The sequence below is a fragment of the Paroedura picta genome, chromosome 12 (assembly GCF_049243985.1).
Source record: "Paroedura picta isolate Pp20150507F chromosome 12, Ppicta_v3.0, whole genome shotgun sequence".
NCBI classification, from domain to species: domain Eukaryota; kingdom Metazoa; phylum Chordata; class Lepidosauria; order Squamata; family Gekkonidae; genus Paroedura; species Paroedura picta.
The window spans coordinates 26,140,782-26,165,486 of record NC_135380.1 but is presented as its reverse complement, the minus strand read 5'-3'; the positions used below and the strand labels follow the sequence as shown (position 1 = coordinate 26,165,486).

Genomic DNA, 24,705 nt, shown 5'->3' with positions numbered 1-24,705 from the left:
GTGAACAGGGTAGATTCAACCCTGGGGGATCCTGTAAGAGCGCTGCTAACCCTCATGCCCAAGAGATTATCTGGCCAGACTGACAGACAGTTTTGAGCCTGGTGCCAAGAAGAACAGTTGGTTCTTATATGCCACTTTTCTCTACATTTGCTTACATTCGCCTTCCCTTTCCTCTCCCCACAACAGACACTCTGTGAGGTAGGCGAGGCTGAGAGAGCCCTGATATTATTGAAGAAGAAGAACAGTTGGTTCTTATATGCTGTTTTTCTCTAACCAAAGCAGTCACAAATCGGCTTACATTCGCCTTCCCTTTCCTCTCCCCACAACAGACTCCCTGTGAGGTGGGTGAGGCTGAGAGAGCCTTGATATTCCTGCTCGGTCTGAACAGTTTTATCAGTGCTGTGGCGAGCCCATCACCTGGCAGATCTCTGGAATAATTCCCTCTGTACAAAACCTAAACATTTATAGCGACCACATTTCAGACACCAGCTAACCATGACGGGTGCCCCGCTGCCCATCCCATATTGCATTTTGGCAACCTCTCCCACCATGCATTCGCTGTGTCGTCATACCTGAGACAAAGGCCTGGCCTGTGAAGTGGCCATAGGCAGAGGCCGTGTGAGAAAAGGCATTGCCAGGCAGGACAGAGCCTCCGGTGCCAATTTGCTGACAGTCCAAAAATGCAGGGCTAGGTAAGGAGGAAGGGGTGGAGCGAGTACTGCAGACTTCAGGGGGTTCCTGCTTCACAAGGAAGGGCAAAGAGGGTTCTGATGGGACTAAGATGGGGTAGAGGAAGAGGGATGGTGGGAAAGGGAGACATGAAATGAAAATGAGCAGAAATCTATGACAACGCCTGTGACTCTGGTGCAGTACAGGGATGGAGCGGGACTGAGAAGGCCAAGGTATTTTGAGTGAGGCTTTGCAGAAACCATTTCAGGATCTGCAGGGCCCTGTTTGACTTACTGGGGTTAAAGATGCCCGAGGTCTGCCTAGAACTGGTCCAGGGGGATCCCGTTTTCCTTTCCTGGGCCCCAGGTTCTGTGCACTGGCAATCTGCAACTTCCTCTGAGGTTGGCGCATGGAATGTACCATGTCTGGGAGGCCTAGGAGATCCCAGAAAAGGGTGACCCTTACCTGTCACAGCAGAGTATGTCTGGTGGGCAGCCAGGTTGCGGCTAAGTGGTGTGTTGGAAGGGGTCAGCATGGCTTTGCCGTCGTCCATAGAACTGTTCAGCAAGGGCAATGCATAAATACCCTGGGAGGGAGGAATGCGAGAGGTCAGTGCCTCTTTCTGTTCCAGCTCTCCGGCTTCTCCACGTATTTCCTAGACATACAGCCATTCAGAAGCCATCAGCTCCTAAGCCCCTTCCCTGCTTATTCCCCTTGACTACTCTGGTATCAACCAGGGCTGAATCCCTGACACAAATCAGAGACACCCAGCCCCTGACTCAGTCTCACTGCCTAACCCTCCAACCACCAGTTTGCCCCTTGCTGCCCCCTCCCTCACCAAACACCCCTTTAAAAACCAGACAGAAGCCCCATGAGCTAGTACCCACCTGCTCTCCCTTGGTGTGGCTGGGGGAAGCATAGGCCTCTGGGCAGTGCTGTCTTTCAAAAGGGCACTCCAGGAGGTGCTGCCCATAGGTTTCGCTGCGCAGGTGTTTGTGGGAGGAGCTGCTGCTGCCTTGAGAGTCTGTGCTGAGCCGACAGCTTTCTTGGTCACCTGCCAAGAGGTTATTGATCTATGCATTTATAGACCACTTTGTCTCCCAAAAGGATCCAAAGCAGCTTACAACCAGAAAGAAAACCATAAATAGACCAAAGCACAACAAATAAACAACACCAAACCAGAACAAATGCATTTCAGGCTGGTCCTGGAATCACTGGCTGGTTTGAATGAAGAGAGACTGCAAGCCAGAAGCTATGAGCCCAAAGGCCAAGAGTTCTGTAGTTCTTTCCTTTTGGCTTACATCCATGGGGGCTTGTGCCTCCGGTCATGCCAAAGCTTTATAAAGTACGTGGGACATGCCCAGCTGTTGTGACCAGCCTAACATTGGAGTGGGTGTGCCCATCAGCTGTTAGGCTGAAATGGCTGCCAGCCACTTCACCAGTCTGTTTCACTTCCTCCGGCCTGGAAACTGACTGGTGAAATAGCTCACAGCCATTTCAGCCTAACTGCAGGGCAAGTGTGCCCATCAGCTGTTAGGTTTAAAGGGTTGACTGCCAGACATTTCAGCCTAAAAGTCAGCAGCTTAGCTGTTTGGTTTAAATGGCCTGAACAGCCAGATTGGACATAAGTTCAGTAATTTTTTGAGGAAGGTGCCCTCCCTGACCATTGGTTTGAGGGTTCTTAACCGGCTGGAATTTGTGCCGAATTTTGGATTGTGAATTGATTCATACCCATCCCTAACAGGATTTTGTTTACTATGCTTATATTATTTTAATTTAATGTCCTGGGGAGGGTTTCTGAAGCAAATTACCAAACTGCTGGAAAACTTATGCACAGGTTCCCACAGGCCAAACGGAAGCAACTCAAGCATACATTTGATGCCATAAGGACTTGAAACTTGATCTGACCTTGCAGACATTGATGAGGTTGTCAGATAGATGCATTCTGCCCCCTGGCTGGGCTGGCATGTCTGGAATGATGGTGGAGCAACTGGTTTGGTTCATGCCTGCCAAATCTTAGACTTGCCTGTTTTGACTTTAAATGTCTAGGTGCATTCATGCAAGACTAGAATAGCATAGCGGACCACATCAGAAAGTAAATAACATACCAAAGCCAAAGTGCAAAGGAGTAAGCAAGAGGCCTTGGGAAAGTTATGGGCTCCATATACATGACAGGTGGGAAACCTACATGCATCCTTCTCCAGGCACCTCTAAGATTCCTGAAGCACCTCGTGTATTGTTTATTATTTATTAAACTTCTATTTCACCTTGTCTCATCTGACTCAAGGCAGATTACAACATATTTAAATTACATAAAAACATAAAATACTATCTCAATCTTTATATAATTAAAATTCAGAATAACCCACATGGTTATCCATTGACTTTTGTGGACTTGGAAGGGTATAATTCTGTTTAGGATTGCACCAGTTGTTTCCAAACTTGGTTTTACATGTTAAAATGTTCCTTGTCATTTTGTCTTTAAAAATTATAATTAATTAAGCACTAGGATTATAGTGGACTGCTTGGATAGAATTCAAAAATAAGAATATTTGTGAATTCTATCCAAGCAGTACTATAATCTCCTTTTGTATACTAGGGATATCCCCCGCAGACGTATTCAGACATTAATTCAAACTTACAAATGGATCTTTCAGCATATCTGAAAAGATATTGTAAAAGCACTGCTCAGATACTGGATATTTTATTTAACTAACTTCTCTGTAACAAACTTTAATTATCTTCATTTCCCTAAAGAGAGTTGAGTGGTCATTTAATAGTTTTCTGTCGACCCTCTGGAACAAGTTACCCATCCTATCCTGAGCATCAGATTAATCAACCAAATAAACCTATGAATACAGCTTAGACTTCCATACGTCAACAAATTAATACTGCAATCATACACAGAGTTGCTCCAGTTTAAGTCCATACAACTCTATGGGTTTAGCCTTTAATAAGTACACAAGATTGCATCATAAAATGGATACCCACTGTTTGTAAAATATTATTCAATTTGAGAACAAATACTATTTCTGCAAGGAAAAAAATAATTACAGAACAGCAAAAAAAATGACACGGCAAAAATTCCAATAATTATTGCACAGCATTAAAAATAGATATCACGAGGAGTTATTGTGCTATAGATATCTGTGTAGCAAGAGGAGGTCGGAAAGGAGCAGGAGGACACTATTCTAAAGGTAAGTCACATTTGGCCATAAGGGAAAACTGAGTAGCAGTGCAAAAAAAAAGGCTATTTCATAATACTACATAGAAATATAATATTAACAGCCCAACCCCTCCCCTTGTTACACAATCTCCAAGGAGGACTTCACAAATGATTGACGCAATCTGCAACGCAAGCCCCAAACAGGGGATGGGGGGGAACTACACTGTTCCTCAAGTAAGTACCAGTTTAACAGCAACAGAATGTTTATCAGCCCCAGAAAGAACTATTTCACAATTCCAAAGGTAAACACCATTATAAGAGTAAGGGGAAAATAAGACATGAAAAGCTATTTCATTTCCCCATACATAATACTAGACAATTCCCAAGGCTGACAACAATCTGACAGTTAAAAAAAAAACAAGAACAAAACCAAGCACACGCACACACACCCATTAAAATTTAGCTATCTCATATCTAGGGGACAAAAGGGCTTCTTGTAACAGAAAAGGTCAGATTAAAGGGCCTTAGAACATTAAAAACATAGAAGAATGGCATGTTGAGATCCGGGCAAGTCCTTCGGCCACACCCCTATGGCAAAGCTGTGCTAGTAGCATACCACCAGGCTCGATCTTCCAAAACACCTTCCTAATGCCTCGTTCACTTGGTGCCAGAGAGATTTTGGGTAAGTATCTTCCTGAGCAGGAATGAAAAAATGCAATGGCTACTTGGGGGTTGTGTGTGTGTGTGTGTATGGGTGTGTGTAAACCTTGCCTCCCATGGGCTCTTGTCATTTAGTAGTTTCAAAAATTCAAGAATATTGTTGGTGTCGTGTCTGTAATTCTGCCAAGGACCAAGTTTGAAGTCCGAGCCAAGATTGGAAGCCTGCAATGTAATTGACCAACGTGGGCTAGATCCTGCCTGCCGGATCCAGTCAGTTTAAAGTGAAACTGACCAATAGTGCACACTATTGTGGGGATTTGTATGTAAATTGCGGTTGGTTGTCGGTTTCAGTTTTTGCCTCTTTGTACGATTATGCTAGGGTCACAATAAAGAGCTGAAATGAATTCCCAGTATCCTGGTCTATGAACCCACGGATCTAACAGTTGGATGTTCCTTTCATTGGTGTGATGAAAATCTGTATTGTAGCCTTAAAGTTAATCATATAAAGGTTGGCATTTTAGTCAGTGGGGAATACAGTCTAGGCAGTTTAGGCCAAGCGAGCAATTTCTAGCCAATGAGGCAAAACCAGTAAAAGCGGAGAATAGTCCGTGTTGTCACTCAAATTCTATCTATTATAAAATAGAAATTATTTGCCCTACCAAATAATCATGAGCAAGTAAACTAATGAAAGAAATTTCAGAGAAAGTGAATGAAAAATGCCTCTGTTATCACTGCTTAAATACTGACTGCTTCCCCCACCCCTCAAATACTATAAAAGTACAAAATAAAATAACATGGGAAGAATTATTACAAAGTGATGTCCTTCTTTCCATTTGAGCACCACCCTATGTAAGATGGGGCCAAAGCATATGGCGACCCCTTAGGGCTTTCTAGGCAAGAGAGGATCAAGCAGGGTTCGCCATCACCTGTCTCTGCATAGCAACCCTGGTATCCCTAGGTAGTCTTCCTGCTCAGCTTCTGAGATCTAAAGACATCAGGATAGCCTGGCCCATTCAGGTCAGGGCGCAGCATATGGTAATGTTCAATTATTGTTTGTCACTCTTCTTCTCTTTTTACCTCTATAGTACATGAAGGTCACTGAAACAAATTCTCCTCCAAAATTTACAAAACTGCTATAACTCAAGTGTTATACAGTCTGATTTCTCTGCTGTCAGGACTGTTCCTATTCAATCACCCAAGAGGTCCACCGTAACAAATTTTGGATTGAGAGGACAAGCGGATGTAATATAAAATTCCCAATGCACTGGAGTAAATCTCTGGGCAGAAATGTAACACAGCAACGGAGCAATGAACGTTCAGGGAGAAATTCAGCAGGTGAAACAGAACTGGTGGGTTTCTGCCTGGCAGAAGATTGCCAGCATGAGCGTGAATCAGCGTGTGGGCGATCATTGTAGTGGTAAGTGGTCTAGGCCAAAGTTAGCAGCTGCAGCAGGCCACAAACAGATAGGAAGAAGTGAGAAAGTCACACCTTTATGAGTAAACCTGCGCTAGCTAGCCCTGTTTAAAATGGATCAATTAAATCTTTAGCATTTACAGCCAGAGTGGAGCAAATCTGCAAGTCTGATGTTCTGATCAGCTTGAATGGTTACTTTGTCGGTTTTCCTCCTGCTGGTTAAATATGCACAAAATTGACTGCTGCAGCTGAAGATAAGCAATGCAAAGGGCTGGTTCTGATCATTCAAAGTGTAGAATTTCCAAGCAGACGACTTGTTAAACACACTTAGGCCATCCGGCAGTCAACTAAGGCTGCATTGGAGGTCCTGAGGAAATGAGTCTGTTTATGGGTAGAAGGAGAGATTCAAGTGGGGAGCTGTCTTGGTCTGAAGTGGCACAACAAAAACAGAGTCCAGTAGCACCTTTAAGACCAACACAGATTTATTCAAAGCGTGAGCTTTTGAGTGCATGCACTCTTCCTCAGACTAAGAGTGCATGTATGCAAAAGCTCGTGCCTTGAATAAATCTGTGTTAGTCTTAAAGGTGCTATTGGACTCTATTTTTGTTATGTGTGAACGTTAACATTCAATGTCTACGCATTTTAGTAGATTTGACCTAGGCCAGATTGGTGAGTTTTAAACAAATTTCTCTGACTGTACTATCAAAACCTGAATAAGAATGAAATTCGAGTCTAGTGGCACCTTTAAGACCAAGTTGACCTACTGTTTCAGACCGACCCGGCTGTCCACCTGAACATTACCTGAATCACAAACACAATAATAATAATTGAATACACTGAACAGGCACAGCCCACCCCGACTCTGTGGTCCAACAGGACTTACTGTCATCGATCTTCCGCTTGTTGTCACTGCTGGGCACAGCGATCCCCAGAAGACCATTGATGGAGTAGGTGGAGCCCAGAGAATCTGACTGAGGGGACTCTGGTGGAGTCACAGTGGAGCTAGGAACTGAAGGACACAGCAGAGGGAAACCAGGTGAGCATCAGAACATTCCAGAGACAACCATCTCTCCCAGGGCAGGGCTCACAGACCTGAGGAAAGGTATGGGAGGCCAGAACAAGCAAGGAAAGCCTAACTGGGCTCTGATGCAGAGATCTGTGAACACATTTCCCTAGTGCAACTCAAAGCACAGCAGCAGCCATGAAGAATCCCAATTCAGATTAGAGAAAGTGGGGAGGAGGGAAAACAGTTCATCTGACTCGCCCATGCAGTTGCACTAGCTGAAACTGACCCCACTCCCCAAGGCTGTGACTTCTCTGGAAAGCCCAGGAGGGTCAGTTTTGATTGCTGAAACAATGAGGAGGGAGCCAAGGTTTAAACCCTCCCTGTCCTCACCTACACGGGAGTCTACAAAGCTGCCGTTTCTTTTTGAAAAGTGCTAGAAAGTTTCATTTATGGCTCTCCCAGTGTCACTTCTACTTTGACCATAAGTTTAAATGTGTTCAGAGAAAGAATAGTATAAGCAGAAGCAATGGGACAGAATGACCCCATCAGACTTAGGCACAGTGAATTCCCAAAGGCAGACAAATATGCAACACAAGAACTATGGTCTAAATTTCCCTGTTTCCTTACAGGTTGACCTATGATGACACCATGGAGGAATCTCAATGCTGCCAGGGAATAGAGCCTCTGGTTTCTAGGAACCTCGGGTTGGCAGATCTGATGCCAGGACAGAGCAATCTGCAATCTGCTCAAGGCACCACTTCTTCCAGCATGCTGACCTGGAAGAAACCTCACTCTGCTAGCAAGCCATATGATTCAAGTACCTGCTACCATCTGTGGCCAACCCTGATTACTCCCTAAGCCTCCGTTCCTTGGACCCAGCAGTAATCCAGCTGGGGTGATGCCCTCGGAATTTAGAGTGACAACCTGGGGCAGAGGAGAGGCAGGTGAGGCAGTTCGCCAGGCAGGCACTTACTGAGATTATGACCAGGGCTCAAGGTTTTTGACATCACACAGTTGTCCAGCGGGAGATTGAAAGGCTGTTGAACTTTGGTACGAATGATCCTGGAAAGAGAAAGGAAGAGGCAACCAGCTGCACGTGCCTAGGGAAGAGCATGAAGCTTTGCGTCTGCCGTCAGCACTTCCGTGATAATGGAAGAACATGCGATGGGCAACCCCCTGGAGGAGGCCACCTCTCAGGCTCTCACCTGTTGATGGAGCTCACACTGGGAACAGTGTCGTTGTCGCAGACGCCCTCTGCCAGGAGGCGGTCCCGGATTTCCCAGGCAAACATGGTCGGATTCTGCCGTTTGTAGTCGCCAATCTTCTCCACCACTTTGGGTGTCGCCACCTTGGGCTTGGAGCCCCCAATCACACCAGGTCGTATGCTGCCAGTCTCGTAGTACCTACTCCAATAGAGAAAGCAATAGGATTACCACACCAGTAAGGGCGGGGGGGGGATGTTACTGAGAGGTTGTTAATATTGGATGAAAGTTGGTTAATAGTGTGGCAAAGTGGCCGAAATGCTGCACTAGGATCTGGCTCAGGTTTGAATGCCAAGGCTGCTGAGGCAGAGTGCTGGGTGACCATGGGCCAGTCACTCTCTGACAGGGTTGTCGGGTGGATAAAACAGGGCGACAATGTTGCCAGCTGCTCTGGTTCTCCACTGGGGAGTTAAGCATGTATCAATAATAATATTTCCTGCTACTATTTGCAGTTTCAAAATTGATTCACGCTGATTGGAATTATCAGCCGTTAACCAGACACTCCAACCTCACCCTGCTCTTTCCTCAACTATGTATTTTAGATTTTTAGGAAAAGTGATCTGATCTACAATTAGAAGAAGAGTTGGTTCTTATATGCCGCTTTTCTCTACCTGAAGGAGTCTCAAAGCAACTTACAGTCGCCTTCCCTTCCTCTCCCCAGAACAAACACCCTATGAGGTGGGTGAGGCTGAGAGAGACCTGATATTACTGCTCAATCCGAAACAACTTTATCAGTGCTGTGATCAGCCCAAGGTCACCCAGCTGGCTGCATGTGGGGGACTGCAGAATTGAACCCGGCATGCCAGATTAGAAGTCCGCACTCCTAACCACTACACCAAAGTGGCTCTCTTAGACCTTTTATAAAATCTTATCCATCTTACTGTTCTTAAAAGCAAATTGCACTGGATGAAAAGGCTCAACTAAAACGTCCTTAGTCCTTGAGAAGCGGCTAATTTGAGAAAAGAAATTAGCTACTGGGCGGTGGATTGGTTTCTGCCTTCCGAGAAGAAGATGCAATTGTTAACTGGCAGCCCTGGGAGGTCTGCCTGCTTATCAGTGGTTCCCAAGTGGCTGCTTTGAGTACCACACGGCCTCACAAACCATTTCATTATTATTGTCCCTTCTTGGCATCCCAGTGGGCAAAGGCAGCCCAGGGAAGATGCTGCCGTCTTGTCAATGGAAAACTAAACTCTAGGAGCAGACTAGCCCTTCTTTGCTTACAAAAAAAGACAGGGATGGTGAATTTCCGACTATCCCAAAGGCTGAAAGAGCCCAGCCAGCTCATACTGGTCAAGCTCTTTAATACAATTGAAGTTGGGATGAGGGATTTGTGCTCAGCTGTCATGAAGACAGGGAGAGAGGAATGAATAGGCTCCCCCAAAAAACCCCTTGAAGGGAAGAGCACGCAGAAACATTTTCAGAAGTGCACTGAGAGCAATACAATTGAATGTGTGCGGGAAAACACACCGAGACAAGGAAAACAGAGAAATGCCTTATTCCTCTGGGGCTCAGTAAACTTGTTTCTTACAGGCTTTCAATTAGCCATCCGTGACAGTTGTCTGCTCAGCCCCCAGAACGATTCCTTAATTCAGGAAAGGTACACATTACTCTCTGTCTGTGCGAGCCTGGCAAGATGGCAGGTTGGATTCGCAGAAGAGAAATAAACTGCTGCTTGGTTCAACATTGCCACCTTCATGCTTACCTGCCCAGGATCTTGCTGACGCAGCCGTGGCTGACCCGCAGCTGTCTGGAGATGTCACAGGGCCTCACGCCCTGGTGTGCCAAGTCCACAATGCGCTGTCGGACCACCTCTGGCAGGGGTCGGCCGTTCACGAAGGCTCCGCCCAGCTGGTTCAATCCTCCATGTCCTGCTAAGAGACAAACCCAGTCCCACGCGGGCAAAAGGAGACCTGATTTCATTTAGGAACTGCATGACACATTTGCAAAACAGAAAAGACAGCTCTGCTAACACAAAGTGTGGAACTTAATGGCGGCGATTGTTACATATCTTAAAAGTGCATCTGTGTGATGTCACTCTCTTTAAACTGGTTTGGAAGAAAAGTGTTGAAGGCATCAGAAGCAGGGAAGGGGAAGGGGCGGGATTCACCAAATACAACAGCAGACTCACTTCCTCTGTTTTTAGCCATGCCAGACTAAGCAGAGTTCAATGGGATTAGAATTCTTTAACTCCGCTGAGGAGTTAAAGAAGGGCCATGCAAATGCAAAGTATTCCTATTCCTATAACAAATAAACAAGATCTAAAGCCCAAATATACAAAAAGGCTACTGGGTGCTGGTCTCAAAAACAGGGAAAAATATTTGGAAAAGATATTAAGAAGATGGTACTCTCTTGTCTGTCAGCAGGCCCTGGGCTGTGGATTTATCCCACCCTCTGATCTGTCTTTGACTTCTCCCACTTTCTTTCTCCCCCCACTCCCACCTTCTTTGCAACATTGATCTTTGTTTTTGTGTGCCTTGAGTTTAAAAGTGCAACGTCATAACTACTTGTGTTTCGGCTAGCCCCAGTCTAGCATTACCAGCTCTGGGTTGGGACTCAGGTGGAGGTGCGTCGGGGAGTCAGTGGAGAGGAACCCCAGTGGAGTCTAGTGCTATCGAGTCCCTCCTCCAAGGCAGCCCTTTTCTCCAGGGGAACTGACCTCTTTAGTCTGGAGATGAGCTATAATATAGTTTCTTCCCTTTAAAGCATTGTTTCGCTAACAAAAGAAGTGCCCTAGGGCTGCATGAATTCGATTCTTGCCCCCAAATGCCCACATGACTCTGTTTCTTTAGCAGGAAAGGCAGGCAAACTGTTCAGATTGGGAAGATTTCATGCATGCACAACCCGACACTGCCTCATTGGAGGCTTAGTTATTTTGAAGGGAAAGGCCATCATTTCCTGGGCAACCACATGTCCGTCATTTTACATCACAACAAAGAGGTGTTCTGATTGGCTGCCTTCACATGCTCTTGACTCTCTAGCATATGAAGCCACTTATGGCATCCAATCCAAACCTTGGAACGAAAAATGAAGTTCTCTGGAGAGTTCATTTGACGCAAAAACAAACAGTTCAATCACAGTAAGATTGTTCGTTTGTTCATTTATTTGTTTGTTCGTTCTTGGATTTGTATCCTGCCCCTTCCGGCATTGCTGGTTCAAATACTGGGTTCATTTTTAACCTCTCAACTGATCCTTAAGATAGAAGGCAGCCCTATTCTGAATCCCATCCCCATAACCCCATTGCTTACCCCTCAGCCGCGGACATCTGTCTTGTACCGACATTGTTAGCTCTCATCCCACCCATCCCCAAGTCCATGCATCAGTGCAGGATTCCCACTGCCACACCTGGCTCAGGTGAAAGTTTGTTGTCTACATCCAGGTGACACCTCACATCCAATCTCTGAGCTACTTCACCTAGCTGTTGCCCTGAGATAAAGATGTCTTGGAGCAGAACAGCAATCTCCCAGCAAGATCTCCTGGGACTGGCCTCTGAGGACCAGCAGGGCCTCCCAAGGGGGGCTCCATACTCTGATTTTATCAAAGGATGCTGATAATTCCGGGGAATCAACGGGGCAGGCTGCCGGCAGCACAGCATCAACGTCCGAGCCCTAGTTCCATAAACGTGCAAGACAAAATGGCTCATATCAGCCCCAAGCGGTGCTCAGAGTTCCCAAAGATGAGAGGCATGACTTGTGCTCCCAAACATCCCTGTCCCACAGAACAGGAAGAGAGAAATACCAGAAATATTTCCTCCTCCTCTTATTATTAGTCATTTCAATTTCAGTTTCCTCCTGCCCCGTCCTGAAAGTCCCTGTGAGCAAAGAACAACATTAAAAGTCCCCCGAGTTAAACGTTAACCGGTTTTACCCTCTCCCACACAAGCACCTGGTCACTACCTCCAGCCTCCTAGTCCTATAATCAGTGCCGATCTTAATAACTTCTCACCTGAATGGAAACATCACACTGAATCACTCTGTTTCCTTAAGTGCCCAGAAGAAGGCTGGAGAAACAGCTATGATGTCACCCTTTGGCATCGTAACACTGATGACACCAAGTCCAGTCTCCCAGTTCAAGAAATCCCACCATTTTAGGGCTCCTGGAGTATCATTAGCGAGTGGCTTGACTTTTAAGTCATGTATGGTAAAACTGGGGGAATACTTTCTGGCACACATGGAAATGCACTCTTGATGTAGAGCAGGGGTAGTCAAACTGCGGCCCTCCAGATGTCCATGGACTACAATTCCCAGGAGCCCCCTGCCAGCGAATGCTGTAGAGGGAGGCAAAAGTGGTGGCCTCAGATAATACATATTTTAGAAGGTGGGCTCCCAATCAGATACTTTAGAAACATTACTTGGAGCTACATGTAACAGATTTTTCTTTGCCACCCAGCAAGCCTTTAGATTTTGATCTTGTACAAAACAGCGTTTCACACAATAATTTGACCACTGAGGATGACCCCTGTGGGTGGAAATACATTTGGTCTATTCTGTCATGTGCAGTTAGATATGCGTTATTTTTAGATTATTGTTAATATACCAGTGTACTTTGTTTAATTAATATTTGTAATGATTTTTAATACTGTTTTGCAGCTCAACTTTTGGGTTCCTGACAATGGCATTAATTAACGTAATGCAAGTTCTTGGGAATTCTTATGCCAATTAATTCTGAGTTGCTGTCCTTCTTGTCTTCTCCCAAATAAGAGAGACACACACACCCATACCTGCTACCTGTAAAGATCTATTGCAAGGCTGTGAGATAAAAATTCAGCCCTGTGATACTCAAAAGGTTTTTAAAAAATGGACATTACTAAATTACAAAGGCCCTGACTTCGATAGCCCAGGCTTTCTGGATCTTAGCAAGTCTCAAAAGTTAAGCAGGGTCAGCCTCAGTCAGTATTGGGAAGGAGATCATCAAGGAATACCAGGGCCGCGATATGGAGGCAGGCAATGGCAAATTACCTCTGAACATCACTTGCCTGTCAGATTTACCATGCAAATGAAAGTGAACAAGGAAATGCAGCAGCAGGAATGCAAAACTGTTCACAGAGGAAAAGAATGAGGTATAATTTGACAATTAATTCACTGCACCTTACTGAGGCTGCTTCCACATCTGGGGGTGTGTGGGTTTGTTCCAGTTTTGTGCCTCAATTGGGGTATTTAAAAACACACACACACACATCCAAATGACTGTGCCCCCTAATTGTCCACATTTTGTTTTTTCTCCCACTTTGCTGCGTCTTTTCCAAACCTGGTTTAGAAGCATAGAGATGAAGGTATCCAAGGGGTCACTTAGTCCAACTCCCTGCATAATGCAGGGAATCAAAACCACCTGCCCCTATTTCCCAGTGAATCCTGCTCAATGCCCAGAGAAAAGCAAAAAAAAAAACAAAACAAAAAACCATGATTCCCGGGCCCATCTGACCTGGAGAAAAATTCCTTCCTGACCAGCATTACCCTGGGCATGTAAGAAAGAGTCCAGCTTGTCAACATCCTTACTAAACTGCAGAGCATCAAACGGAATACAATTTTTCAAGTGAGGTCTATCCAGAGCACAGTTTGATACACTGTTTTGGGAATGACTGCAGCCAAAGAACCTTAAGCTGAACTCAGCAAATACACGGCTCTATACTTGTTGGACAGAGGATTGGATGCATGGCCTTTGGCGTTGCGTCAAGCCTAATGGGCATCTTCCTAGGTAGGTATGATCATGCCTTAGTTTAGTTATGAATCGTCTGACTGGTATACGCCCTGCCTATGCTCAGCAGGTGGTCTATATCCATCCCTCTCCTCGTAGCCCCTGGTTCAGTTTTGAGGCTACATGCATATTTTTCTGCATCTGAGAATGGGAGGGAAGAAAATGCAGGCTACCTCTGCTGCCATGTTTATTTAATTCTGTGTTCCGCAGGGCCTGTAAGACGGAGCTCTTCCGCCAGGTCTTTGGTTGAGGCCAGGGTGCAGAAGATTGAATGGGACCCTCTAGATTAAACCATCTGAAGTGGAATGGGCATCCATAAATTATCCCGAGGCACAGGGAAGGGAACTGGTAGGCTGAGAGGAAGGGGAATAGTTCTACCGTCAGGATACTGTTTTAATGGGGGATTAAGCTTTTTATGTATTCTGTGGGGCATTATTTTATGTAACCCGCCGTGAGATGGCTTGACCGATAGCGGCGGTGAGGGGGTCATAATAATAATAATAATAATAATAATAATAATAATAATAATAATAATAATAATAATAATAATACTTATTCTGATAAACAGCTTTGACGTAACATTTAAAGAGCAATGACATAGTGCCAGGAAACACAATAATACGTTAAGATTTGTTTTCTGATCCTGTCCAAACTATGGTTGAAACTCTGAGATGCTTTATTATATAACACCATGGGCAGACATAGCATAATTCAAAAGATACATCAATCCCTGTCCTGCAGAACCAGACACTGAGGCATTAGCCAACCTTTGAAAAAAGACTAGGGTCAATTGATTTGCAGTTCTCTCTCTCTTTTTCACTGGAGCCTGGAGAGGCTGTGGGTGTTTTAAACTGGTTGGTGCCCAGGGGAAAAAACAGGCTGGAAGCAAGCTACGAACCTAAAGCCCAGTCCTGGTAAGACTAAGGCCTGATCTACACACGGAAGAGAACGAGGCAGAAATTAGCTGGCAAAGTACTCAGGTACAAGAATGCTCTCCACTGATTTATATGAAGGGGTGACATTGTTCAAAGTTCCTGATAGGGCCCTTTAGTGGGAATCCTCACTCTGCTTTGGAAACTTGACCTTGGGACAGTCCCACACACACAGCCCAATCTACTCAGAGGGCAGGATAAGAGAAGACCAATGTAAACTTAGGGCTGCCAACCTCCAGATCATGCCTGGAGATCTCCTGGGATTGCAACTCATCTCCAGGCAACAGAGTTCAGTTCCCCTGGAGAAAATAGTTGCTTCGGAAGGCGGACTCTATATCATTACACTCAAATGAAGTTCTTCACCTTCCCAAATCCTGCCCTCCTCAGCTCCACATCCCCAAATCTCCAGGTATTTCTCAATCCGGAGGTGGCAACGCTATGCAAACTGTTTTGGATGTCCATTGTGGAGGAACATAAATTAAGTAAACACATGGACACGATTTAGGTGTGGTGAGCCAACTTCTAGTGATGCTGCCTTTAAAGATAGTTCAGAAGGTTCAAGTATTTCAAAATGAATTTGAAATCATTGCCAGGTACAGATGACAGGCAATATATTTTCCCCGTGGGCAAAGAACTCCAACGGTTGCCTGTTTCTGGGCTCAATGAAAAATTATCAGACTAAGAAACCTCAGCAAACACCTCCTGCGATATCAGCCTTCACCACAGGACCTGCTCAGGTATCCCCATCACCTGAGAAGTGAATGACAACAAGAACAAGGCCTTTTTGATTATGGAGCATTGCCTACGAAACACCCTGAGCTTGGTCCCGAATATGTCAAAGCGTTAATTTTTTTATATCCCACTTTCTGCCCCAGCAGAAACCCAAAGCAGCTGACATCATTCTCCCTGTTTTAGCCTCACAACAACCCTGTGGCGTAGGCTGGCTACAAGCATGTGAGTGGTCCATAGCAGAGTGGAGATTTTAACTTGGGTCTTTCAATTCTTAGATCAACACTCTAAGCGTATACCATGTTGGTTGTCTTTTGACAGTAGACAAACCTAGGCACTTTGTAATTTTAAGCCCATATTTCAGCTGTATTCTACATAGTTCTGCTCCTGTTATTCTCCTGTTTTAATAGCTATTGTAACTTTAGACGTAGTTCATTGTTTTAATTGCTTTTAGGGGGTTCTGCTGTCAGATTTTAATCCTATTTGTGACTTCAGTCACTCTGTTTGCTGTTTTATGGTGGAAACTACAACAGAGGATTTTTGTGGAGTATTGTGGTATTTAAATATTTAAAAAATAAAGTACAAACAAAATGGTGTTTCCCCTCATCTTGTTTTTATTGATTGTGCTCTAAGGCAATTTGTAAATAAGTCATAGGTGACAACCCGGTCTAACATTTTTGGAAAATGATAGAAATTTCGCTCAAAAAGTGAGGGAGGGGGACCGCAGAGGGGTAGTCATTCTAATCTATGGCAGCCACAGACTAGCTCAAAGACTGACAAATAGGAACCTGTCATAAGACCAAAGCCCACTCTGTTGGATGCATGGAGTAGGACCAATTTGTGTCCAGTGGCATCTTGACCAACCATATTCATTCAGGGTATGAGCTTTCATGTGCAGGCACACTTCCTCAGATACCAAACGGAACATTACTGCTAGCTGGCAAAAATTTAGGCAAACGGTGAGTTCAGACAGGAGAAAAACAGAGGCATGACCAGTGATATAATCATAAAAGTGAGGCTGGAAAGCCCGGAAATCCAAGCATTATTTTGCAGAGCACAGAAAGGGGGAGGGGGGGGATTTAGCTCAATGTGAAAATGATCCTATCAGAATTGATATGCACTACTCTTAACTGATAATTTGACAAATAAAGGGTCTACCACAAGCTCTGCAAGGAGTTCCTGGGTGAGCTAGCGTCCCCACTGAGCCCAAATTTCACTGCATCGAGTGGTGAATTGGGGCAAATTCCTGGTGCGGAAAAGGTCCACGTGTTTCAACTCAACAGTCTCAAGCTTTGGAACTTTTTGGCTGAGGAATGACATTTTTCAAGATTCTAGGTGAATATCCAGAAATATATATTTCATTTTCTTACTTAGAAGGCAGGAAGCTACCACTAAGTACGTAAAGGAAGGTTTCCGTGTGTGTTTGTAAAACTTCTAAAGCAATTGAATGGGTGCATGAAGGACCTCTACCTGGGACCTCGGAGAGCTGTGCAGACAATAATGATCTTTTCGGATCTCAGTGGTGTGGCTCAGTATAAGGCAGCTTCAGTTATTCAATTAACAGAAGCTTTTCTGAGCTTTGCCTCCCTCCCTTTGCTCTGAAAAAAAATGGTGTTGTCCTCTCTTGTCCATAATTCAGCAGGTCAGCATAACTGGATGGGTCCTCGCCATCCAAGCCCAGTTATGATTGTGTAAGGATTCACTTAGAAGAAGAGTTGGTACTCATATGCCGCTTTTCTCTACCCGAAGGAGTCTCAAAGTGGCTTACAATTGCCTTCCTTTTCCTCTCCCCACAACAGACACCCTGTAAGGTGGGTGAGGCTGAGAAAGCCCTGATATTACTGAAGAAGAGTTGGTTCTTATAAGCTGCTTTTCTCTACCTGAAGGAGTCTCAAAGTGGCTTACAATCACCTTCCCTTTCCTTTCCCCACAACAGACACCCTGTGAGGGAGGTGAGGCTGAGAGAGCCCTGATATTACTGCTCAGTCAGAATAGCTTTATCAGTGCTGTGGTGAGCCCAAGGTCACCCAGCTGGCTGCATTTAGGGGAGCACGGAATCAAACCCAGCTTGCCAGATCAGAAGTCCGCACTCCTACCCACTACACCAAGCTGATTTAGTCTTCCTCACTCATTTTCCCCCTCCTCCCAGGTACTTTTGAGCCCTGAAACAAGCATGTAGCTCCTGATATCCTAACTGCACTTCTTGGGAGCTGTATCTCCACCAGCCAGCATATCAGAATTTGTCACTGTACGACTTATCCTGGTACATACCTCAACCACATTCCCCCCAAGACTTACCATCCCTCTGTAGGAGTCTAACTAGCCCTCATATTTTTCTTTCCTATGGTGAGAGGGTGGGGTGTTGAAAGGGGCTTCTGTTTTGCTAAGAGTGAACTAAACCCACCTTCCTCTGGATTAACATATGAAAGTTCGGGACTAGGAAAATTGAATGCCCCTTGCAAAAGTGAGCTGTCTGGAGGGAAGGTATCTAGATTTCTGTGCAACAAACGGATAACAGCTGGACCTTAAGCTCCCCAAAGAAAATATCATCTGGAAAGGCCTGAACTGGTGATGGCCCAACCTGAGTGAGCACAACCCGTGCTCTGCCCCGCATATTTGTCTAAATGATTTTGTGCGTTGCTGGGAGGCACCCGTGCTCTTTTTTTGTGAGGCTGTGGGGAACCCCACAAAGCACAGCACCCGAACGAAGGCTGCCCGCCAGGGGGTCTGAGCCACGGAAGGAGGATCAGGAGTTAATGTGATTCAGAGGATGGGAAAAGGGAAGGTGATACCATTAACAGAGAAAAGGGGAGGGAGAGACCTATTAGGAAGACAAAAAGAAAATCAGGATAGAGCAATAGAGAAGCAAATCTAATATCAACTAGGGAAAAATAAATGGAGATTAGGGTGAACAAATTAGCTTTAATGGGTTCAGCACTAATACAAGAATAACAGCAGAATTGAGAATGCCTCTGAGGGGAGATGGAATATGAGGCCAGAGCAATCATGCAAGCAATAACAATTATGTAGGAAAGAGAGAGAGAGAGACACACACACACACAGGCAGAAAGAGACATGGAAATATCAAGAAATTATTACAATTGTTTTGTCACCGTTTCAGTTTTTTAAAGTATTTTTTTCAGCATGCTCCCATTGAATAGTCAGACTTGAAGTGTTTGTCAGAATGTTCCGACTTTCCATATTACCTGTGAAATGTCCCTTGCCTAACAATGTGAGCTTTTAAAGTATTTATATTGTGTGTGTGTGTGTGTTTCTGGGCAAGACACACACATACAGGACGTACAATAAATAAGTTTTAAAAGTCTGTGGACTGAACTTGTTCTATGCCTCCTGTGAAACTTTTTCCCCACAAGGGTCCACAACCTGCTTAACTTGTGGACACTTTTAAAATTTTGAGAACATGTAGGGGAGACCACAAGAAAATGGCTGCCACTGAAATGAGTCCAATCCCAAAATGGCTGCCATGGAGGGTGGGTCCAATTATGAAAAACTGAGAGATTCCACGTAATGCTAGGAAGTTCCCAACTACAAACCCTCCCTTGATGGAGGCAACTATTTCAGAATGGGTACTCTGAAGACACAAAGGTGAGGCCTATTGGGCTTTTCTGAAGCAGCTTCAAGACCAACAAGGTAGAGGACATCTGGCTCTTAAAACAAAAATGCAACTATGGAAAGAATCAAAGAAGCTAAACAGATATGAAGAAGAAGAGTCGGTTCTTATATGCCATTTTTTTCTACCCAAAGGAGGCTCGAAGCGGCTTACAGTCGCCTTCCCTTTCCTCTCCCCACAACAGACACCCTGTGAGGTGGGTGAGGCTGAGAGAGCCCTGAGATTCCTGCTCGGTCAGAACAGTTTTATCAGTGCTGTGGCGAGCTCAAGGTCACCCAGCTGGCTGCATGTGGGGGAGCGCAGAATCGAACCTGGCATGCCAGATTAGAAGTCCACACTCCTAACCACTACACCAAACTGGCTTGACCATTACCCAAATAAATTTAAAAGTACCAGTACTGAGTATAAAGATCTCTGAACAGTTTCTCTCGGTATAATACAACTTCGGTTGGCTAGATACAAAACGGCTTCTGCTGGTTTAAGACTGTACAAGCTTTTCAGTCATAAGGACAGACGCGGAAACTCAAAATCAGTGTGGCAAAGATCGTTTCAGATAACACAGGCTACGTAGAAGAAGAAGAAGAAGAAGAAGAAGAAGAAGAAGAAGAAGAAGAAGAAGAAGAGTTGGTTCTTATATGCCGCTTTTCCCTATCCGAAGGAGGCTCAAAGCGGCTTACAGTCGCCTTCCCTTTCCTCTCCCCACAACAGACACCCTGTGGGGTGGGTGAGGCTGAGAGAGCCCTGATATCACTGCTCGGTCACAACAGTTTTACTTTTAAAAAATGTATACCTCAGTCAGGATAGGTAACTAACGGCCCTCCATCACCCGCCTTCAGTGCCTACCTATTCTGAGACATGGATTGTATTCCCCAGACAGCAAGAGGTGGGAGTTATTCTGGATGAATTAATCTTTAGTCAACAAATACAATCTCTTGTCTGGGCCAGGCGGAGTGACCTGAGTCTGACAAAGTATTTATATAGTGTGGGAGATGCAGAGAAAGATGTCAGGCACTCAAGACTGGAGTGCAGGGAGCAAAGAACTGGAATAATCCTGATCAGTCAGTGCACACATGGGGGGGGGGGGGGTGAGGCACTGCAGCAGCACCGAGAGCCACAGCCAGGAAATGGCAGGCGGACCAGTGATCCGTGTCTTTCCCGTACCCAAAGCAGAAGCTGTGATTTCCCCGCAGGGGGAGGAAAGGCTCTGCCTGGTCAGGCCCCAGAATTGAAGCCCAATTTCTGTTCCTCTCGCCTGGCCTGATTATGGGGGGCCCAAAGGTGGCTGATCTAGAAGGGGGACCTGGGCTCCTCTTTTCTTCCGCGGTCAACTGGACTCCCCCCTCCCTTCTTGCAGGAGACCCTGGGAACGGGATGAGGAGACCCCCCCCCTTTGTCACGATCCTGGCCCTTGTCCTCAGGAGGTCCCCCCCCACAAGCTGCCACCCCAAAATCCACGATTCTTTGCCCACAGGCAACCTTCACCTCCCTCGCCCCCTCTGAAAACGCCTCGAACGAAAATCAAAAGGCCCCGCGGGTGGTGGCAAACCTGCAAAGCTCAGCAACACGTGTCCCCCGCCTCGTTCCCACGTGACAGAGACGCCGACAGAGGGGCCGGGGAAAAAGCGGTCGGTCATCGCCCCAAGGCGCAAGGCTGGAAGCGCCCGCCGGGACTGCCGTCTGTGCAAAGGGCCCTCCTCCGGTCAAGGAGGCCAGCTCGGGAGGACCCTCCGCTCGCCCAGACTTGGCTGGCCACGAAGGGCCGCAGGTGGTGGCGCCCCGGTAGGCCACTGTCGCCCCGGTCGGCAGGAGAGCGGGCAAAGCCCCGTCCTAATCCTCCCCCCGACTCCGTGGGCACTGGAGCCCCTCTCCCGAGGCCGCGCTTTCTGCACCCGGGGCTCGACGCCCGCGTCAGGCTCCGGCCAAGGTGCCTTCGAGGTCACCGGCCGAGCGGCACCGACGGAACTCGCGGTCTGCCTCCCTCCCTCCCTCCCTCCCTCCGTGGGATCGAGCCCCTCCTCGCCTGGCCCAAGACGCCGAAAAGCACCCAGGCAAGCAACCAAGCCCCCAGTGCCCGAGTCGGGACCGGAGACTTCCGTGCGCCAAACTCTCCGGGACGCAAAAGGCGTCCTGGAGTCACCGGGCTCGACTGGAAGAGGCCATCCTTCACCGACCGCGGGCGAGTTTTAGGGTCGCACAAGACTTTCCCGGGGCTGAATCACCCCCCCCCCCCTTGGGTAAAGGGAAACGGATGGGGTTTCAGAGGCAAGGAAGGAGGTCAAGCAGAGGCACAGATCCTTTTCTCGAATGCCTCGGAAGTTGAGGCGCTGAGGAGCATCTACTTGTGAGGAGGCCCTGCTCAACCAAGGGCCACCGCCTTCCAAGTTAGCCTGGACGGCGAGAACTTGAAGCGGGCCCCACGAAATTCACCTGCTTTCCGAGTCAGGATCATCAATCAAAACCGTACATCCGGGGACTGCCCATATCCTTTCCAATTTGCCGGGTGAAATTGACTTGTCGGAAATCCGACTCTCCCCCCCCCCCTCAATAGTCCGCTCGTGTAGTTGAAATCGAATTGCATTGGGGGGGGGGGAGGAGGAGACGGGACTCGAACTATTTTGCTTTTTAATAACGACTTAATTGAGGGTCACCTCCCTTCTCACTCAAACACAAAGGAGAACTGGCGCGCGGTCGGCAGCGATCGAATTGGAACGAATAATTTCCGCGAGCGACCGATTGTTGTGTCTCCCCTACCAGTTCTCTTTTTATCTTTTTAAAATTAACCTGGACTTTTATTAACAAAGAATAAAAAGTGTAATATCTAGAATGCGCATATATTATGCGAAATTCAAATTACTGATAAGCACAATATGGTCACATACACTAGGACCAAAGCGATAGGAAAACGATGACCTCCCTTCCTTTATTTTTTACCCATATTCCAGGCTCTGAATTGTAAAAAAACAAAAAACGATTTTCGGCAATTAAACATAATAATTACAGAAGAGATTGACTAATGGAGATCTCAGGGCTCTGCTTCCCCTCTCCGCGGTTAGCGGCGCTGGATTTCCTATTTCCTCGTAATCAACCCGAATTATTGATTTTGGTTTGACTGTGTTGACCAGGGATCAATAGACCTGACCGTCCACTGGCTCTGTGCCTTCTCTTATCATCCATTATATCCTGCTCTGCCTGGTCAAGTCAAGGAGGGGGTCCTCTAGAAACACCCCCTCCTCTGGAAAAGCAGACACCCCCAACCCACCCACCCGGCGCTTTACAAATCAGGAAAATGCGGCAAAGTTGCCAGGACTGCTTCTAGCGGACTTCAGCCCCAGCGAACCACTGCCATGGCCAGAGCCCCCCACCCAGCACCGCGCGCCCCGCAGCAGAGAACTCCCCCAGACCCATTTTCCCGGGGGGGGGGGCTGTCTTGCTTGACCTGAGAACGGCGCGGGGGTTGGATTGGATGATCTCCCCCCCCCCCCACCCCGGTTCATATAATGGACGAGGCTCCGCAGTTTGGGCCGCGAAGGAGGCGCTGGCGGGGCTGGTGCCGAGCCTTGGGGCGCGCCCCGTTCTGACTGCGCTCCGGCCGGCCAAGAGCGCCCTTGGCGATGGGAGCGGGCCCCGAGGCCTCGACGGGGCGGGGGCAAAAGGCATCGCTCCGCGGGCGGCTCCCGGCCCTGTTTCTGCGTGCCCGCGGGCGCCTGGCTGGAGCTGCTGGCTTGGACTGGAAGCCGCCCGAGGCCCACCTTGGCCAGGCTCCTTCGGGTCGTGCCTCCGCCACCGGGCCGACAGGGGCGGTCCAGAGCCGTCCTGGGGCCCAAGGAGGGTCGCGCCGAGGTCCCTTTGGCCTCCAACGGCGCTCGCTTCCCGCTCTGCGCCAAGGCCCCACCTGAGCCGCCCGAGGGGAAGCGCCTTGTCCCGAGGAGGGGGGCGAGGGGGCGTCATTGTCCAGCCCCTCCTCTCGTCCCTTCTGCCGACCCCCCCCCATTACCCTCCCCCCCTCGGATCTGCTCGGTTCAGCCGGAGAGTGCTTACCTGAGCGGATGGAGTTATGGGGCATGGCTCTCTTGGCGGCAGGGCGGGGAGATGGGCTCGTTTGCCGAACGCAGCAACCCTTTGAGGCCGAGGTGACTGTCCTTGGGCTGGGGAATCCCGAGCCCCCAACTTGTGCTGCTGGGGAAGAAAGAGTCGCATGACCAAGAGTCCCGGGGGAGGGGGCCTTCCAAAGACAACCCCCCCCCCCAAAGGCCAGCAACTGGCTGACACCAGCTGAGAAGTGGGGCAGGTTCCTGCCAAGGGAGTTGGGGAGCAAGGAAGGCATGCTTTTGCCCCAGATCCCGTCTCGCAGGGGCTGTCCACTCCGGTCCTCCCACCCCCACCCAGGTGCAGCTCAGGGCCCCTGGGATGCCCTTTACCTGGCTGGTGCTCTCCGCAGTCCCTGTCAGTTTGTCCTGGGCAAGAAGACCTAGGCGATCCAGATTGCCTTGGCCGGCTTAGGAAGTTTTGTCCCCAGCGAGAGAAGCATTTCGAGCGGGTTTTATCCCATGCCGTCCCCTCTAAGCACTGCCTGGTAAAGCTGAGAGGCACTGGATTGGCTGCCTGGGGTTTTGGAGGGGGAGGGAAAGCAGGGGGGTCATGGCTGAGTGCCTTTAAGAGTTAAAAAGAATTGCTCAGGAGCTGCCGTTTCATAAACCAGGCAGGCAAGCAGGAAGGCCCATCCGGAGAGGACCTTATTAATCTGGGTTGGCGACTGCTGCTTGGCCCGGCCCTCTCTGCAGTTCTGGCAACCTTGCTCAGTTCCGGACCTGCAAAGGAAGGCCACCGGCTTGCAAGCCCAGGGGCCTGCTGTATTGAAGAGGTACCTGCAGAGGAGCCACTGCACCTGAAGGCCAGTCCAGAGAGGGCCAAACTGGGAAAATTCCCATTTGGAGCAGATGCTCCAGCCCCCATGTTCTGCGTGTATCAGAGGCCAGTGTGTGCAACATCCCTATGCATTTGCATGGGTGTACGCATACTAGTTTGCAGCATTGTTTCAATTCGTGTCTTTTCTGTCTGTGTCGATCTATGAATTTCCCTCTGTGTGTGTGTGTGTGAGGTCGTCTCAGCATACATACCTACAGCAAACACAGGAGGCTTCTCTGTGGGACCAACGTTCTTGTAAGACGAAAACATCAGCTTCTTTTGTACAATAAGTTGCTCGGAAAATGCTGGGTAGAATCTGGGGAAGTGTCCGCTTAGAATGGTCGCAGAGCCACTAAAAGGAGGACAGCCAAACCTAACAAGAACTCTAAATTGGAAGCTTCTCCCCAAACCGCAGAAGATCACCCCATCGTATTTTCACTGGGCCGTTCACTATTTATTAGCTTTTGATGCCATATAGGATTGCCCTTTCCCCCAGTTTGTCCTCACAACGATCTTGTGAGGTAGGTGACTAGAGCAAAGCCAACTAGGGAACTTTACAGCAGATTTGACTCTCACTGTCTGACATGACTATTGTTGCTTCATAAAGTACAGAAAGAGTAATGGAAGGGGGGGGAACCCA

General features: G+C 47.5%; 1 protein-coding gene across 9 annotated transcripts in view; it reads right to left on the bottom strand.

Annotated features, from left to right (window-relative positions):
- Positions 1–23,813, bottom strand: part of PAX8 (paired box 8) — a 37,333-nt gene extending 13,520 nt beyond the window's left edge. Inside the window, exons 1-9 of one of the 9 annotated variants that reach the window (XM_077305227.1) lie at positions 23,579–23,808; positions 23,199–23,336; positions 9,880–10,087; positions 8,121–8,321; positions 7,889–7,977; positions 6,793–6,918; positions 1,557–1,723; positions 1,135–1,255; positions 573–776 (exon numbers count right to left, since the gene is read on the bottom strand). In XM_077305227.1, coding sequence (XP_077161342.1) covers positions 573–776; positions 1,135–1,255; positions 1,557–1,723; positions 6,793–6,918; positions 7,889–7,977; positions 8,121–8,321; positions 9,880–10,087; positions 23,199–23,223 — 1,141 coding nt within the window. In that variant the 5' untranslated portion in view covers positions 23,224–23,336; positions 23,579–23,808. Of the gene's footprint in view, positions 1–572; positions 777–1,134; positions 1,256–1,556; positions 1,724–6,792; positions 6,919–7,888; positions 7,978–8,120; positions 8,322–9,879; positions 10,088–23,198; positions 23,337–23,578 lie in introns of all 9 variants that reach the window. The other 8 variants (XM_077305225.1, XM_077305233.1, XM_077305228.1 and 5 more) reach the window with 8 other exon arrangements.
- Between the last annotated feature and the right edge of the window lie 892 nt (positions 23,814–24,705).